Source organism: Dermacentor variabilis, chromosome 1 (genome assembly GCF_050947875.1).
Source record: "Dermacentor variabilis isolate Ectoservices chromosome 1, ASM5094787v1, whole genome shotgun sequence".
Lineage (NCBI taxonomy): Eukaryota > Metazoa > Arthropoda > Arachnida > Ixodida > Ixodidae > Dermacentor > Dermacentor variabilis.
In genome coordinates, this window is record NC_134568.1 from 235,529,260 (window position 1) to 235,546,668 (window position 17,409).

General features: G+C 41.7%; 1 protein-coding gene across 6 annotated transcripts in view; it reads right to left on the minus strand.

Moving 5' to 3' along the window:
* The window catches only part of LRR (capping protein regulator and myosin 1 linker 1 leucine rich repeat protein), a 228,442-nt gene that overhangs the window by 33,859 nt on the left and 177,174 nt on the right, over window positions 1–17,409 (minus strand). For 4 of the 6 annotated variants that reach the window (XM_075671458.1, XM_075671446.1, XM_075671450.1 and 1 more), the window contains 5 exons: window positions 12,412–12,481; window positions 12,245–12,304; window positions 6,109–6,322; window positions 5,371–5,660; window positions 4,353–4,498 (listed from right to left, as the gene is read on the minus strand). In XM_075671458.1, the coding sequence (XP_075527573.1) occupies window positions 4,353–4,498; window positions 5,371–5,660; window positions 6,109–6,322; window positions 12,245–12,304; window positions 12,412–12,481 (780 nt within the window). The remainder of the gene's footprint in view (window positions 1–4,352; window positions 4,499–5,370; window positions 5,661–6,108; window positions 6,323–12,244; window positions 12,305–12,411; window positions 12,482–17,409) is intronic. The other 2 variants (XM_075671465.1, XM_075671436.1) reach the window with 1 other exon arrangement.

Below are 17,409 nucleotides of genomic sequence, written 5' to 3' on the forward strand. Positions count from 1 at the left end.
AGGACTTTGCTGGATTGGTGAAAGATGCATGGTGCACGATCCCGTCTGCCATGGTTAACAAGGCCTTTAAAAAGTGTGGCATTTCGAATGCCATGGACGGCACCGAGGATGAAATGCTTTGGTCTGCTGATAGCGATAAGGAGTTGTCTGACAGTGACGACGAGTGATGTCTATTGCCCACATGACTTGTACCGGCACAGCGAAAATCTTGGCGACAAGGTACGCCGCTTCCATTTGTGTTTGTATTCATCGCAACTTCAGTGTACTGGGAATAAATCTGTTTTTTCCAAATGAGAGAAAATAGTATTTCTATAAGAAAGCACGAGATTCACGGTAATGTACTCTCTTTCTTTTTATTTTTGGGTCACGGAAAACAGGTGCGCATTACAATCGAGTAAATACGGTACTCCCCCCACCACATCCCTTTTTTTCTCTAATGATGGCTTGCCATCTCGGCCATAAGGAAGAAGAGAATAGGTAGAGTCTGCATTTATGTCCGGCAGCATCTTTGTTTTGTTGCGTGCCATTCTCACGGTTTTATGGAAACTGCCAGTTGCGCCGCAAGTTGAGACGACCTGAAGGCTGCACCTTTCGAGATAGCAGAGCTTTGCACTACCAAGAATCTAAGCTATGGCACAATTTTTTTTTTTCCTAGCCTTTTTACGCTCGCCACCAGTGAACACTTACCGTGACTTTCGTCAGTAAACACTGATTGAAGTAGTTCATACTCACTGTTTGAGCACTTTCCAAACACACTATACATTTTTTGCATAATGAACACTATATATATATGTATATATATACGCACACACACACACACACACACACACACACACGGTGCCCCACGTAACTTTAGCCAAACTAAAAATATGCAAATGCCACATAGCTGGACAGAACCAGAGTAACGTTATTTGCCACCGCTTAGAGATGCTCAGATAATATTTTTTTATTCCGCCTAATTACATAAGTAGTCCTAATCCAACTTCTGAAATATTACAATTAGATAAAAAGTGTAAATGAGAAAACTGTAGAGCAAATGAAAAACTCCCGATACAGCTTTCTGTAGCTCAATAGGTGCTATATAAAAGTGTTTTCCAAGTGTGAAAGAAGCCCGCGAATACACGCAAGATGCGTCGTGCGGCCAGTCTAGAGACTAGTGATTCAGGTTGATCACCTTGACCCGATTCGAAAGGGGGCAACTGTAATTGGAAATCCATGGCAGCGTGCACTGAACAGCTGCACCAGATTTTATATTTTTATATTTAGATTTTAGATTTAGATTTTTTAGACAGTTGCCGCAGCTGTCTGTAGTGGCACCCTCGCATGCATTTCTTGTTCAAGCCTTGTTGAAGGGTTTTAAGAAATAAAGGCAGTACGGTGCCGCTAATTTCTCCTTTTACCATCCTGCTCCTTGAGGAGCATAGTAGCACCTGCAACTCAGTAGCACTTCTCACCGCAACGGCGGACACCGATTGCAAAACCTTGATTCTACCTGCGGCAGCAAACATTGGAACAGTTCGAGATAATACAATGCCGCAGAAAGCCATTTTGCACAAGTCATCTAAAGGCGTCAGAGAAGGCAGTGCGGCGTGCGATAATCCCCCAAAAGAAAGAATGAAAGTGAAGCGCGGCGGATGCGCGTGCCAGCCCAGCCGCAGCTGCTGCATAAAACAATGGCCCAGATGCGACGGAGCAGAGAAAATGATGCCCAGTGGACGTTTAGTCTACAAGCGCCATAACTACGTCAGGCAAAGCTACAAGTCAGGCCAGCAAATATGCTGGGGCGCGCATGCACGCCGCTGCTCTAGCAGCACTCTCGACAGCAGGTACCGCATTGGTAGACGGCGCATCGATGCAGTTTGGCACGCGCTCCCGTGGTCCGTATACTTTTGCTCACGGGTGTACAACCTAGCCCTCTCAACTGGAACTTTTCTACAAAATATGCAAATTTCAAAAGCTATTGTAATTTTTAAATGCAGAGATAAAAATAACCTGGCCAATTAGCGACCAATTTCTCTTCTACCGGTGTTCTTTGAAGGTTTGAAGAAACAGTTACATTCAAGGATTTCTTCTTTCGTAGATAAATTCAATTTGATAAATAAATGAACATCACTTTTGTTTTCGCAAAGGTCGATCGAAGTAGCATGCTCTGCTAAAACAAAAAATTATTCTAAAAGCATTTGAGGAAAAAAAGTTTGATATTGGAATATGTGTAGACCTTCAAAAGCATTCGACAGTTTGAACCATAACACATTATTACAAAAACTTGTGAACTTCGTGGGATAAGAGGAGTACCCTTAAAACTTTTAAGATAATATTTCAAATATAGAAAACGGTGTGTTTCTATCAACGACAACCTATCCCCTCTTAAATCGATAAATGCTGGTGTTCCTCAAGGAAGAATTCTTGGACTGCTCTGTTTTGATTTATATGTTAATGATGTCACTAACATTAGCAAAACACCAACTTATATAATCAAAGTGGATGACATGACACTTCTAGTTTGCAAGTCCAACATTACAGCACTTCAGTTATACACCAATAATTTCCTCCAAGGCCTGCTGACACGGAGTAATATAAATTCATTGAAAATCAGTACAAGCAAGAATAAAGCAATCCTTTTTAGTCCTAAACAGTCGCAAGTAGATCTCACAGAACATCTTATGCTTGACGAAACACCTCTAGAGGTTGTTGACTCCTCAAAAACACTCGGTGTATACTTCCACAGGCATATATCTTAGGACACGCATGTTAAACTCATTATCAACAAAATTTTGAGGACTGTCAACATTTTGGCTAGATTAAGTTTTTTATACCACCCAATATCACATTACCGATTCACAACTCACTATTTTTGCCCAGCTTAATCTACTGCTTTCTTGTATGGGGCAAAACTGCATCATCTAATTTACATCAATTGAGTGTACTTCAGAAAAAAGCCCTTAGACACAAAGCTGACATGCCTTTCAATGCACATACAGAGCAACTTTTCAGGCAGTTTAATATAATACCTGTTATCATTCTTCCTATAATATGGCCATATGATGTAAACATAGCATGAATGCTAGGGAAGACATTATAATGTCATTATCACACTTGAAGAGTAGGACATCGATATACAACACAAGTATCAAAGAGTATTGGAAAGTCCTGTTTTGGGGGGGGGGGGGGGGGGTCCAACGAAATGTGGCGAACAAATGCTTCAAAAGAACATACCTGTACTTTTAAATTTTTTTTCATGAAAAAGAGAATAATATCAAGACTGTCAGCAAAAACACGCTGCGCTTGATCCTTGTGATGTATTCATGATACCATCAATTCTGTGTGGATATGCTTTTCCTTATATGCATTTTATGTGTGTATCCCTGCAATTCTTTGTATTTTCTGTTTCCAACAGAGAATGTGTGAAACAATAGTTCAGAAAGCCTGAAATATTTATATTTTTATAGAGAAATGTATGCTGTTTACGTTTTTAATGCTTCTTGTGCTCACATAACGTTTGAAATGTTAGAAGGTGTATAACTGGTTTTTCCTACTGTATGCGTTGTACGTTGGTTCCAAACCTCTGTGAAGTGAAGTAATTTTCACTTTTAGTTTGCACTTTCCCCCATTCAAAATGGAAATAAATTCAATTTAAATTCAATTCAAATCCAATGTGAAAAAAAAAACTGCCTTTGCAGCGTTCGTATGCTTTACCGTACAACACAACTGCACTGCATCGAAGCTGACCTCAGAAAACTGGTCGTCATTGTGCAACACATTTCACTTGCTAAAAACATCTGCGTGCTAGATTTTTACTTTGTTTATGAGCTCTAATGTGATTTCAATGTTAGTTTTCTACTTTGTACACATAGACAATGGGCGCGCGTTTGATTCGGAGTCGTGTTAGACCCTGGCAAATGCTGCCAAATGAATTGGTGCGTGTTTTGGAATTTTTTATCCAATTTGTTTAATTTGACCCGCCAGATAATTTGATCATTTTCGTCGGTCCGGTCAACGTCGAATTAACAGAAGTTGACTGTATCGTATTTCTTTGCCATGTGGTCCTGTAGTCAGTTCAATGTGTAAACAGAAAGTTCGCACTCTCTATTCATGCGAATTAATTTGATTACTAGTCTTTTCATTTGTTTTCCTTTCCTGAACACTGGCACACTAAAATGTTTCATCAATTTTGCATTAATAGCTGTATAGAAACATTGCCACAAAAACCTAACACAATGGCTTTTTGAACATTTGAAATTCTATACACTCGTATATGCAAGATAATAAACCAATGTAAAAATGTGTAGCAGTCTAATACATAGTGAAAAGAGAGGCGCACATATGATAAATAAGGCGCATATGAAACTTACACTTCCTTTTGTTGGAGCTCCACCAGATGTGCGCTTTCCTTGCAATGCCTTCATTTCAGCCAATATCACTGATCCAGGCCCCACACCGAATTTTTCCATGCCAGAAATCTTAGTGGTTTCAGGCACTCTGACTTCAGTGACCATTTCTGCACAAGAAGACAAGCACACCATGAAGTAATGCAATAATGACAAAAATACTTCGTAGATGCATGCTCATCTGGGCAACTCATACGTCAAAGACAGCGAAGCTATACAAGGGAGTTCTCGCACGCTTCGGCAGCCTCTGCAAGCTTCGAAAAAGCTTTGCAAAGTCTTCACTACTAAATGTGAGGTTTTTGCAGAGACCTGCTTTTTGCTTTTAAAGTCATAAAAGAAACACAAAATGTTCGTCAATTAAGGCTACTCCCAGCTGACTTCCAACGTGGAGATGGTGAAACAAGTTGTGAGAAAAATTAACGAATTACTAGCTAAAATAAACCGCACAAAGAAGTTATCTATTCGAGTCTAGTATACGCAAGGTAACCTTGATTTTATAACAATTTGTAAGTACATTTTACAGCAAATTTGAGGCTTCTATGCAGGCTGTGTTGCTGCTCTTTGATGGACATTTGATACCAACCTCGCCACTGCATGCCAACCTTCATCAATGTCAGCTTTCACTAATGCCACACACACACAAAAAAAGGAAGAAAAGCTGTTGGAGAACTCGCCTTAACAGCTTCACTGTAAAGGAACTCTCTTAATGCTACAATCGTCATGGGTGTTTTGCTACATTCAATAATTGGCTTACAAGTGACTAATTAGTCTTCCTTGGTTAACCCATAAAGAAGGCATCACAATAAACTTAGGAATAAGCTTTAGAAAAGTTACGAAGAAGAGACAGATAATATAATTTTTCCTAGCATGGAACAACAATAAACATTAAGTGCAATTTTGGGACGTTATATTTTAAGCTAGCCTCAGAATTATGACTACAAACAACAACCATGATGTGAACAAGATTTAAATAGCTACTGACCTCCATTTTCCTTATCATGGACATCTGCATCATGCCTTGATTTGACAGATGAGTAAGCAGAGATGGAAGAAGACATGATGTTGCTGCCAGTGTCTTTTGATTCCTGCTTTGATTTCTGCACAACCACTGACTCCGATGAAGATGATGAAGCTCGACTGAACAAACTGCTGATGCCCTTCATGAAGCTGCGCTTTTCAGTTTCTTTGTTGTCTGAAGGAGACTTTTCCAGTGGCTTTGATTCAGTAATCAGAATGGAACTGCTTGCAGATGTGCTGCTGTCACTCTTCAGCCTGAGCATAACAAACACAAAGGTTTTGAATAAGAAAAGTAAACCACAAGAAATAGTGAAATCTGCATGCTGCCGCTAACACATTTTACGCAAACATACTTTAAGCACCTTATCATTTCTGATGCAATCACAAGTGAAACTATGAAGTTATGCTGCTATTCACATGCTAGCCTGGTTCATCTTGCTCCAAAAAAACCATTCATGTCTGCTATGCTTTTACAGAGTGCAACTGTTAAATAGGGCCATCAGAAACATGTCATGTGTGTTTGGGAAAAGTATGATGTTGGCCGGACCTAAAATGCAACAAGAATATGAAACATAGAGCAAGATGAGTCGACCCAACTAAACCCAACACAGCAAGCAAGAAATATGGCAGGTGGACAGCCATGTTAACCATGCAGGAAGTACATGGCTCCCAGTGCTTTCATAGATGGTTTTTCATTTCTCACCCTGCATCTTCTGAATCAGGAGAGAGCGTGGGTGTTGACGTAGACGGATGCCGCTTGAAAAAGCAGTCCAGCCCCTCTGCAAGAGGCGGCTCCCTGCTCTCGGGCGCTTGCAGGCACGGGCGTGTGGGTGCATGTGTCTTAGGCCGCTTGGGTCGGGCCTTTCCCAGGTGCTCCAGCTTTTCGGATGTTGGAGACAAGTTTGGCAGGCTGTCTGCTGTGCAGTAAATGCTCAACAATGGTCACCAGGAACATATACAAATGAAAAATTATGCAGATCCCACGCACTATGGGAATCGATGCAAGCGAAGCTTTCCGTGCTGGCTGCTTTGATTGATGATAATTAGTGGTGATGTTGACAGCCTAAGCCAAATTTTTTCAATATTTAGTCTAACACGAGAGTGGTGAGTTGGTGTTAAACGTTACCTTGCGTGCACCACTCCTGTTTGTTTGCATAGTACACAGAACACACGGGGAGAGGTGTTTGCTTAAGGTGTTGTTGTGTGCCATATTTCATAACCTCTGAGAAGGTTGAGCACTGTCATTGCCTCACATGGCACATCGCATCGTGGCAGAAGTATTAAACATGGATTAAGGGGCTGTACGTGCCAAAACAACAATTCGATTATGAGTCACGCCGTAGTGGCAAACTCTGGATTAATTTTGACACCGTGGTGTCCCAAAATCTAAGTGCACGTGTGTTTTCTATTTCACCCGTCAAAATGCGGCTGCTGTGGTCAGGATCAAATCCACGACCTCAAGCAATGTCACAGCCGCAAAGCTACTGCGGCAGGCACAGAAGCGTTGACGTGACATGCGACTGCTTCCATAGTGTCGCCTGGACCCTGCGGTGCACTTTAATTAATGCTCTGCTACTGCATGCCCTGCATAAGTTATCTGCTTGACATATTTGTATGATGTTTATTTTTCAGAAATATCAGAAACGTACTGTACCGTACCTTGAACTTAAGTTTATCCAGTTTCCCCGCAACCGCCGTCATGTTAGAGTAGTAGAGTTTCCTTTTCCTGCCTTCTCACGTCACCCTTTTCCTATCCTCCGCCCCCTTGCATGGGAATTACCTCTTTTCTAACCTCATCTCTACAGTTCTTCTGTCGCCTCTGGACTCGCATGTTAGTAGAAAGGTAGGCGCTGCAGTTTCTGCAAAGCTCTTGAGAGGGGTCACAAATAATTACAGCTGTCAAGAGGCTAATGTGGCGATGCCCAGGGAGCTCCAGAGGGCATTGGGCATATTCGACGGGGTGGGGTACAAATGAGTTTCTTGCGTCGCCTTTCTTCTCTTCCTCGCTCCTGTCAGGTATATACACGCTCTGAACCACTCCTCGACGCGGTGTGCCAGACAGCAGCCGCAGCAGCAGTGAGAAAGTCAAAGGAAGAGGCAAAGAAAGCTTCGCTTTAGGAATGGTCAATAGAAAAAGAAGGCTTACACAAGAAAATGAAGTGACGCAAGAACGAAATCATGCATTGACCACCACAAAAGCAGAGATGCTACGACAAAAACTTTGTTTGCCCTGCCTTCACTAAATCTAAAAGCACAAATTAAATCCACTTGAAACTACAGTCACCTTCTATTATCTCACTTGAAAAATCTAAAATTAATAGAACTAGGGGTGTGGGAATATCAAAATTTACAAGTATTAATTGAATGCTGAATGATGATAAGCAGATGCATTCATCAAGTTCCTTTAACATGTTGGAAGGTTATAGCTATGTTGCCAACAATAAAATATGGACTAGCAAACCACTGAAGAGCTTGTTCATTTGACCCGTGTTAATTCAGAGAAGTGAATAATTCATACCAGCTGTCTCTCCCCGCCAACATGTGCGTTACTAAGAGCATCAAATGCCTGTTAACCGAAAGGCACTTCGTCATGTACCAGATGCCACTCGGTGCATTTGTTGTCCAGCAATAAGCTCAGGAGCACAGGACCGCATAAATGATGACAATTGGGCGAGGCAAAAGCTGTGCCAGCACCTAACCAAAATGAAGTAGTGGTGCACTGTTCACATGATCACTGCTTAGAGAAGGCCCATGGAAATACAGTCTTCAATTTTCCATGCTTCTTGTGCTACATGCATGCAGGACTCTTGCAGCACAGCACATGTAGCAGGCCGCTTCTACTGTTTTCCTTCAGTGAGAGATATCTGACCAATTTGCTGTCATAGAAATTCTGCATTTGCAAGAATATAACACAACCACAAATTCAGGGGGGGTGTGAGCGTGAGGAAGGGCCCCTTCAATTCTATCTAAAAAAAAAAATTTGGCAGAGACTCTAAAAACTGCTTATATGTGGGAATGCGAAAGCATTATGGTCGCTTTGGTGAAATGTATTTTTCAGTGCATTCCTTGTCTGCACAAGCTCTTGCCTGAATTTTAATTGTGCCTTGGTACAGCCAAATTCAAATGCGGCAAGCATCTGAACGTGCTTGCTTGCCCACGAGGAGTTCATAACTTGAAGGACTGCTCAGAGGCATTCAATAGGACAATTTTGTTTTTTATTTTATACACTCAATTTATACACTCATGACGTGACGCCACCTCCTACCCAATGGCTGTGCCGTCGCATGCCCAATGACGCACACACTATAGACTAGCCATTTAGTCAGCCAGGTGGCTGTGATGTGACGTGTGCAATGATGCACGTGCTAGGCATTCATTTAGTCAACCAGAACCGTGGAGCTGCTGTGGCATCAGGGAAGCATGCTTGTTTCACACCCCGGAGGCCCGGGTTCGATTCCTACGCAGACCGAAATTTACCCAATATTCTTTTCAACGCATTAACTTACTTTGTTTACAGGAACCTCTCTGAGAAATTTGTTGTCAATTTGAGTATTTTTGATCTGGTTTTACTCTTTACCATCGGTCGTTTTTGGTACCATCAATCAGTCATGCCGCCCACTACAACGGCGGATTTTCACGCAATTGGGCTGTCAATTACAAGTCACACCTACCCAATGCCCCCCCCCCCCCCCCCATATAATGCCTTCGCATTAAAAAAAACTGATTACAACTGCACTACCAAGGATGTGTAATGCACCAACACTTATTTAGAATAGCACCTTGTAGCATAGTGCAAACCATGGTAATGGTAATGCTACCTGGTAGCATGGTACCATGGTTACCATGGTAGCATGCATCATGGTAATGCCCACAGGAGATTGCCCATCACCCATGGGCTCTGCAAAAGCCTGGAGTCCTGCTCAAGCATGTATCATGGTAAAGGATCACCCAGTGCTCTGTGTTATAATATGTTATACCAGGAACATGATGTTCAGCACACAGGGCTCAAGGCATGAAACAGGCTGCTGGCTTGTTTGCATAGTGAGGCTACATGGATCGGCATCGATGCAGCAGATTGGGATCATTGGACCTACACAACCAAGAAAACCATTCTTGTTGCAGTTGGTCTCCTTTACACGATCACCCATATTCCTATTCGATGCCCCAAGTTGCACCCTTGGTGTTTGAAAAACCGGGCCCCTTTCCACCAAGAAGTTGGCTTTCATGCAAGGCTTGGTCATCTGGCTGCTGAGCTTACCTTACATGCTAAATTAGGCTGATACCAATGCGAGCTAAGTAGCACAAAATTAGGCGCATGTTCGCAGGTTATATAGAAACAAAAGAAAAGAATTTCGGTACATCATAAGCTGCATTTCAAGAGCTGTTGGGCTTTCATAGAGAACAGAGAAAATTGTCACAAGCAGTTTCATTCCCAATTCCTTCAACTTTTCACTGTCATGCTATTCAAAGCTGCAAGATTGAACGGGCCCATTCCTATTTTTTATATTTCATATATTTTATATTTTACTTTTTTTTTTCTTTAATCCGAGATGGCTCTTTTTTGATGCATCTTCTCAGTGACCACTCAATGTAGACGCTTAAAGCATCAACTGGCACGACCAATTCGGGCCAAATGAGTGAAATAAATGCAAATTGTTCATCCTATTGCCCTCATACAAACATGGACTATGGCTTGACTCGCTGGTGTTCTTACAATTTTAAATTTGCATTAATGAATTCAAATAAACTTAATTAGCAAAGCTTGTACTCGGTGTATAACCAATTTATGCCGTTTGTATTTTAGCACACAGTACTCAAAAAAAAAAAAAAATTTGGCTTTTTCCCTTCTCGGTGCTAGTTCTTTTTTCTCTTGGAAGGGGCAACAATGCTGCTTACAAAGCCATATGTCTGTCAGTGCCTACAGGGATTTAGATCCCTTGTAAACAAATGATATGGTTATATATAGCCTGTGTACCTATGTCTAATTGTCTACATGCCATTCTTGTGTCCCCTTTTTCTCATTCACATTGTTGTATTGCAGCTGACAAGCCTCAGCGAGAAAAGCACATGGCATGCATGTGTTACACTCAACAGACAGATCAGTGTGCTACATGTGAATGTGCATGCAGGCCTTATAAGGATATTCTGTTATCACATTACTTGGACTTTTAGGCCCAACAGCTCTACAAATTGCCACAAAACACTTTTAAGTATGGTGTGAATGCCAACTCTTGGAAAAATCTGTATACATAAGTAAGCTATTCTCATTTTGGATTTTGTGTATAAATATACATATTTTTCCCTGTTAATAGTGGCATTTGCAAGGACAAAACAAGTTCACTTTAGGCTGCTAAACAGAGCGGTCTGTGCATGAGCCTGAATGACACTCAAAAACTTTGAGCAGGAGGCAGCTATGATATAAGAGTGACGGCCAAATCTAGCAGTGTCTGATCAAAATATGTGGCTAATAAATGGTGATGAGCACCTAATGGCAGATTTGTCTTCTTAAAGAACACATATGGGGCATGTTTTTGCAAGCAACATATGCATGCTGGTGTGTTCATATGGCAAAGTTTCTGTACTAACTTCTTTGACTTCACTCTTTCTTAGCTTCTACCACACTGAAAGAAACACGAATGAGGAGTGCCACTCAGCATTTACAAGCCAACACTGATGGCAGACATGCACCAAACGTATAGTGGCCATGCTATGATTGAAGACAAATGAGTGAATTTTGCTAACAACTATGGCACAAATAAATGCAAGTGTCGTCTTTAGGCACAAAATGATTGCAGAGCTTATTTTAAGTCAAGATCTCCCTTTTGGTGAATGCTAACTAGTCCCTCAGCTACACAGCTGCCGCATGCTTTGCATGCACATCAGGATGTGGTATACTGCATGTGCTTCCAGCTGGCGAGTGTGGCACGTAACATGAGAACGAGCTCCATGTGACCTGGTACCAAGACAGTTTGCTTTAGCTAAAGCAATGCCCCTTTGAGAATAGAGATACTTTACCACCCCGTACAGTGCAGGCCTCACTCTTACATCTCAGTGACACTGCTTCATTTATACTTCACTAGCTCACATGGCTGTACAAGTTGGGTTTGGACATTTCTGTCGGGTATTGCATCCCCAATTTATATTGAACTCTTCTTACGTGCTTATTTTTAGCATAACATAATGACTGCAGATACACACACAATATTTGGCACTGAAAAGACCGTTTCAATAAAATTTTCAGTTAAAGCTAAGGTACACTATAGTAGCCTCAATTTTCTCTAGTTAATGCTATTTATTTTTGTCATTGGCTTGGCTGTTGATTGCAATACAAAAATTGAACATGTTTAATTAAAAAAATAAACCTGCTACTTGAAGATATGGCCAATAAAACACTGAATAACAATAGGTAAATAATGTTTTGACTGTATGGAATATGAGATTGGTGTTGCATGAACCTTGTGGACCATGTAGTAAGGTTAAGTACATGCTCAAAACTCTTTGTTAACTAAAATGGTATTAAAAAAGAACTTTTTTTCAACTGAACTTGCTGCACCTGTCATCCACCACACAGAAGCATGTACCTGCAAAGTAGAGTTAGTGCTGCATGGGCACAATGCACACATAACAGCTTAACATCTCACTATATAGACAAGTAGAAAGCACAACCAGCATGGCCTTATGGAATAATTCTGTATTCAATTTGTTCTATTTCATGGAATACTTTGTTCGTGGTAAATTTTCCCCAGCTTACTTACATAAAAAAACAGCTTTGGTTTGCAAGCAAACCAAGCCGCTCAGTATGACTGAACCAATGCCTGCTTTTTCCTTTTAAAACTTACTTTCTGAGCCTTTGGGCAAGAGGTCGGGGATGTCATCTGCTGCAATTCCTTCGACACTATCTGAAATGTGGTATCAGCCAATGTCAGCAAACATGCTCACACACACACACATGGTTTTGAAATGGTAGAGAAAATACTATGTCAGAAGAAAATGCCATTAAACTGACCTACAACAGACTGTGGCCTCAGTTTCCTGCAGTTAATGCTTTTTCGTTTCATTGGTAACTTGGGTGTTGCCTGTAACACAAAAAATTGCAAAGATTCATAAAAAAAAATCAATCTGCCCCTTGAAAACTTGACAACACATACAAATTTGTAAGCCACAACAATCCATATTTAATGGAAATAATTGTCATCCACCCAACTGTTGCTCAAAACAACAAAAGAAACCCATATGGTCCTTGTCCTCCAGGGCTCCCTTGTAGCTTTTGTGCAACTCTACGTTGGATGACAATTTTTCCCTTTCATAATAAGACTTCCTCCACCATGTAGATTTCTGCAGAACTGATTTGCACATTCAGTATTAGTGTGCTTCGAGCTGTTAATTAACCAAGCTTCACTCTGAGAACTGCTAGCCCCCTGGTAGCTCAGATGCTACAAGGACTGGCTTAGAAAAGCATTTGCCCAGGGTTCAAAAATTTTTCTTCAACTGCGAAGCTTTCCAACAAACCTATATGGGTTTCCTTTGTAGCTTCGTGCTACTCTAAGGTGGATGACAATTTCTGCTTTTGATGTATCTTCCTCCACCTTGCGGATTTCTGCAGAACTGATTTGCCAACAATCCATCTTCTACTACATTGTGATGCCCATAAAGAAAAGGCAACATTGTTGCCCGATTTGCTAATAACAGCACACTGATTGCTGCACAACAGCATGTGAATAAATTATTCCAGTCCAGACAAGAAAAAAAGTAGGGTTCAATTAATAGACCATTTATAAACCAACTTTTCCAAGCTATATTTGTTTTTATTGGCTAGAAAACCAGCTAAAAATGTGTGGAATGACTAAACTTATCTATTTTACACACAATAGCAAGCATATGCAAGAAATTTCACTCCTGCCCTGTGAAGAAACAATACTTCCTTGTCATCACATGCAAATTCACTTGCTCGAAAAACAAATCAATGGAGACTATCCAAATGCCAGAGTAATTCTAGGACTAAGGGAAAGTGTTAGCTACTAAAAAGGGCACCAGCTTGGGCACAGCATAGAATAAAAATGTCTTCTATATCACTGCTTGTGAGCAGTTGCTGAAAAAATCACATTAGTGCCACATGTGTACAGTACACTTTTCCATACTTACTAGGTTCAACCAAGCCAACTGCTGCAGTGCAAAGTGGAGAGGAAACCAACAATTGAAATATCAGAACACAGCATAACTAATGTTCAGACACAAGCAAACCAGCACTATAAATAGCATCATATTAGTAATATGATGACAGTAATATGGTGCAAACCATTTTAAATGACATTAACACATATGCAAACCTAGTCATTAATAATGAGACTGCCTCATACCCCTCAACTAATGCAAAAAAAAAAAAGAGAGAGAAGGAAGAAACCTTTATTTGATACTCACTGCATTCAGTAAAAAGCCCCAAAAACATTTTCATTCAAATATAAACTGGCAGAAAACATTAACAGTTGCTGCAGCAATAACATTGGCTGTTTTCAAGTGCAGCAGGAATGGCAAGCCCCCAGAAAATAAGATATTGACAAGCAGGAGCACTCGGAGAGATACCCCTGATAGAAAAAAGGAAACTACAGACAAGCCTTAATAAAACAAGAATAGGAAACAAGAACCATGCATTTCGTTTCACAGCTTTGCAGTGTGACACAGCTGTGATTCATTCCCCTTTGTTTTGTTTGGAAGTGGGTTGAGAAGCATGCAAGATGAATGTATCACAAATACTATTTAAATATACTATTAGGGTATATTAGGCATATATATCGAAATATTGAGAGAAGGTGAGCATCAGTACCTGTTTCAAAGATATAATATTTATGGTGTTTATATCTTAATATGCCCAACACACTTGCAACTTACTTATATCAAACATGAAAAATAAGTCTCTTGAAACATACTGGTCATTTGATATACATTGACACAACTATATTTGGCACAACAATAGTGCAGCGGGTATGCGCCAGTGGGGACGACGCTGAAGTAGCACGGCGTATTTAGGTGAAGCGGGGAAACGAAGAAGATGTTTTCCCTTGGATGACTGATAAAGTGCCTTTCTTGGCGGTGCTGCTCCGCATACTCGTCGATCCCACATCATTACAATATTAAAATCTGAGCACCCATACCGTATTTTTGCATATACAACCTGCCACCGCATATAATCTGCACCCCCAAATACAACAGGCCAGAAAAAAAGCAAAATCCGCACGTATAATTTGCGGAAGTAACTGCATACAACATTGCTTAAATCTTTGCAAAATTAGCCTCTATTCGTGGATGCATGACTTGCCACGTCATATCTTCAACCAGCGGCTTTATCCCACCAATCTACGGCAATGGTGACAAAGCCAGATTCACATGCCAGATGTTATCACGGACAAATAAGTCACATGGTATGCAACGTGAATCAGATCACTTCGCAGCAAGCACTCACACGACAGCGGATAACAGCGGAGACGGAGAAGCCCTCACATTGGCAACAGTGACAGAGCAAACACGATCATGCCAAAAATCCCAACGATGATTTGGTTCACCACAACATCGCAAAGCGCTTCATGCATACTGAGAGAGCGCCGCGGGAACGAGTCACATACAAGTTTGCTGGTGCCACATGCGCTATTCGCTAACCACAAAACACAAAATGGCGCCTCGTAAAGCGGAGGAGAATGGCTGACCGAGAATGAAGAAAGAAGGAAGCTTCAGCCTGCAGGGGTGAGGAGAAGGTGGGGTTTCCTAGGAGGTAACGAAATTTTGAATGGTGGAGAACCTTGCAATGAGCCCCCCCCCCCCCCCCCCTACTATTATACTTTAAAAATTTTGGTACGGTTTACATGCGCAAAAATGTGGTAACTCGGATCGGATCGGAAAACATTTATTGGGCTCTAGAAAAGAGATCTTCGCGGCTTCAGACAGCCTCTTCCATCTTCTGATGGATTCTTCTGTCTGCAATCACAGGGTTGGTTCCCTAGTCCAAGGCTCCACTGAGTATGGCCAACCCGCGAGCTCGCTCTACTGGGCGCTTTTGGCCGTTCAAGCTTACGCTGGAAAGCATACTCTCCCACCGACGCCACTGCTCTGCTGTTGTGTCTTCTGTCTTTGATGAACGTTGCCGCGTCCGTATACCTTGTGTTGTCCTTGTTCGCCAAGGTTCTCTGCACGTACACCGCTCTTGCTTCTCTACGCGCCTTGTGCAGGTTCTGGTCCATATTCTTGGGTATCGGTGCGACTCGCAGTGTACTGCGATACTTGTCCGGAATGGCCTCGGTACGCTGGATCTCTTGGATCATGTTGCCGCCACCATATCTTCGCAGGAGCACCCTTCCCGTGGGGGGTCTGCATCAACCTACGTGCCTGAGAGCATAGTAGTGCTTCTCTTAGTTCACTGAAGGTATTGTGCAGTCCCAGGGCCAGCAGTTTCTCGGTCGATGTGCGCTGAGGCAGGTGAAGCGCAGTTTTGTACGCCTTTCGCAGTATGGCGTCCGCTTGTTCTTCTTCTTGCTTGATGCATTTGTGGTAGGGAAGGCTATACACCACTCTGCTAACCACGAGGCTCGTGACTAGCCTAAGTGTGTCGCTCTCCTTCATACCGTGTCTCTTGCTAGATACTCTGTTGATCATACGGGCTACCTGCATGGTGGCAGTCTTCAGCACCCCAGTGTATGCCTTCAGAGCATTTCACTTATTACTGATTTTTCAATCATGTGGTCAAGGATGCTTTAACTGCATGTTCAGACACAACCAGAGAGTGCAATTTGAAGCATAACCCAATAGAGAAGTAGATCTCATTGGGTTGCTGCGCTACACAAGCTGCTGCAAAAGTCGCATCATAATGCTGTGCAGCACTACCACACAGGTCTATTATACTTGTGTATAACCAACTAATCATAAGGGTTCGTCAAACCTAAGTTCGGACATACTGAAATATGTGATATATCAAACTATATTTAATGCACAAACCAGTTAATATTATAATTAAACCAGTTCATATTATAATTGGGTTTAACAGTAGAATTGCTAGAACTGCCTTCTTCTTGTCAGTGTTTCTTTATATAGTTTCATATTTACTGGTACAGCTAATCATGTTAACTAGCCCACCTAGGCCATGATTTTGTATAGCAGAATGCGTTGTTGGGAAAGTTGGTTCATTGTATTTGGAAAGATTGGTTGCGCTTTGTAGACGATCACAAGGAAGAAGACAGGACAGGCGCAAACTAACAATTGAGGTTTATTTGAGAAAAACAATGAAATATCAGACCATGCCAGCGCAGGCGCATCAGGGTATCAGCAGCAGAAAAGAAGAAAAAACACAAAATAAAAAAAACCAATGGCGTGGCTCAGCTAAACATATTATCTAGGAAACGTGCCTCCCTATTGTAAAGCATGACTGACGTGTCACTGATGCATGCTTGTCCCTTCTTTTTTATATAATATGCCTCTAGAAGTTCTCGTGCTTTTTCGTTATTGCACTTGCGCAGGATCTTAACCTGGTTGAGCAGAGGCCTGCATTTATGATCTAAGCAATGCATGGGTAAATGACGTTGCTCCCGGTTTATAATTGACCTTTCGTGTTCTCGAATTCACAGGTTCAAACAACAGCCCGTCTGGCCTATGTAGGTTTTGCCGCATGTCAGGGGAATCTGATAAATAACGCCAACTTGGCAATCTACATGGGGGTTCTTGTTTCACGCCGCAGCAACCTTGCTTCTTTCTGGCGTGAAGTCTCCCAGTGCGGGCGCAAAGGTGACTCAGCTTGCAGGGAGCCGAGGAAACAAGTGGGACACCATGCTTGGTTGCTATCTTCTTAAGATTGTGTGCAGTTCTGTGAACATATGGAATTACGACTGGCTTTGAAGCTTTGTTGGCAACATCAGAGTTTACTTTTTGAGGCGCTTTTAGCCTCTTTTCGAGCTAAAGATTCCATATGTTCCAAATTCCATATGTTCACAGAACTGCACACAATCTGATGAAGATGGCAACCAAG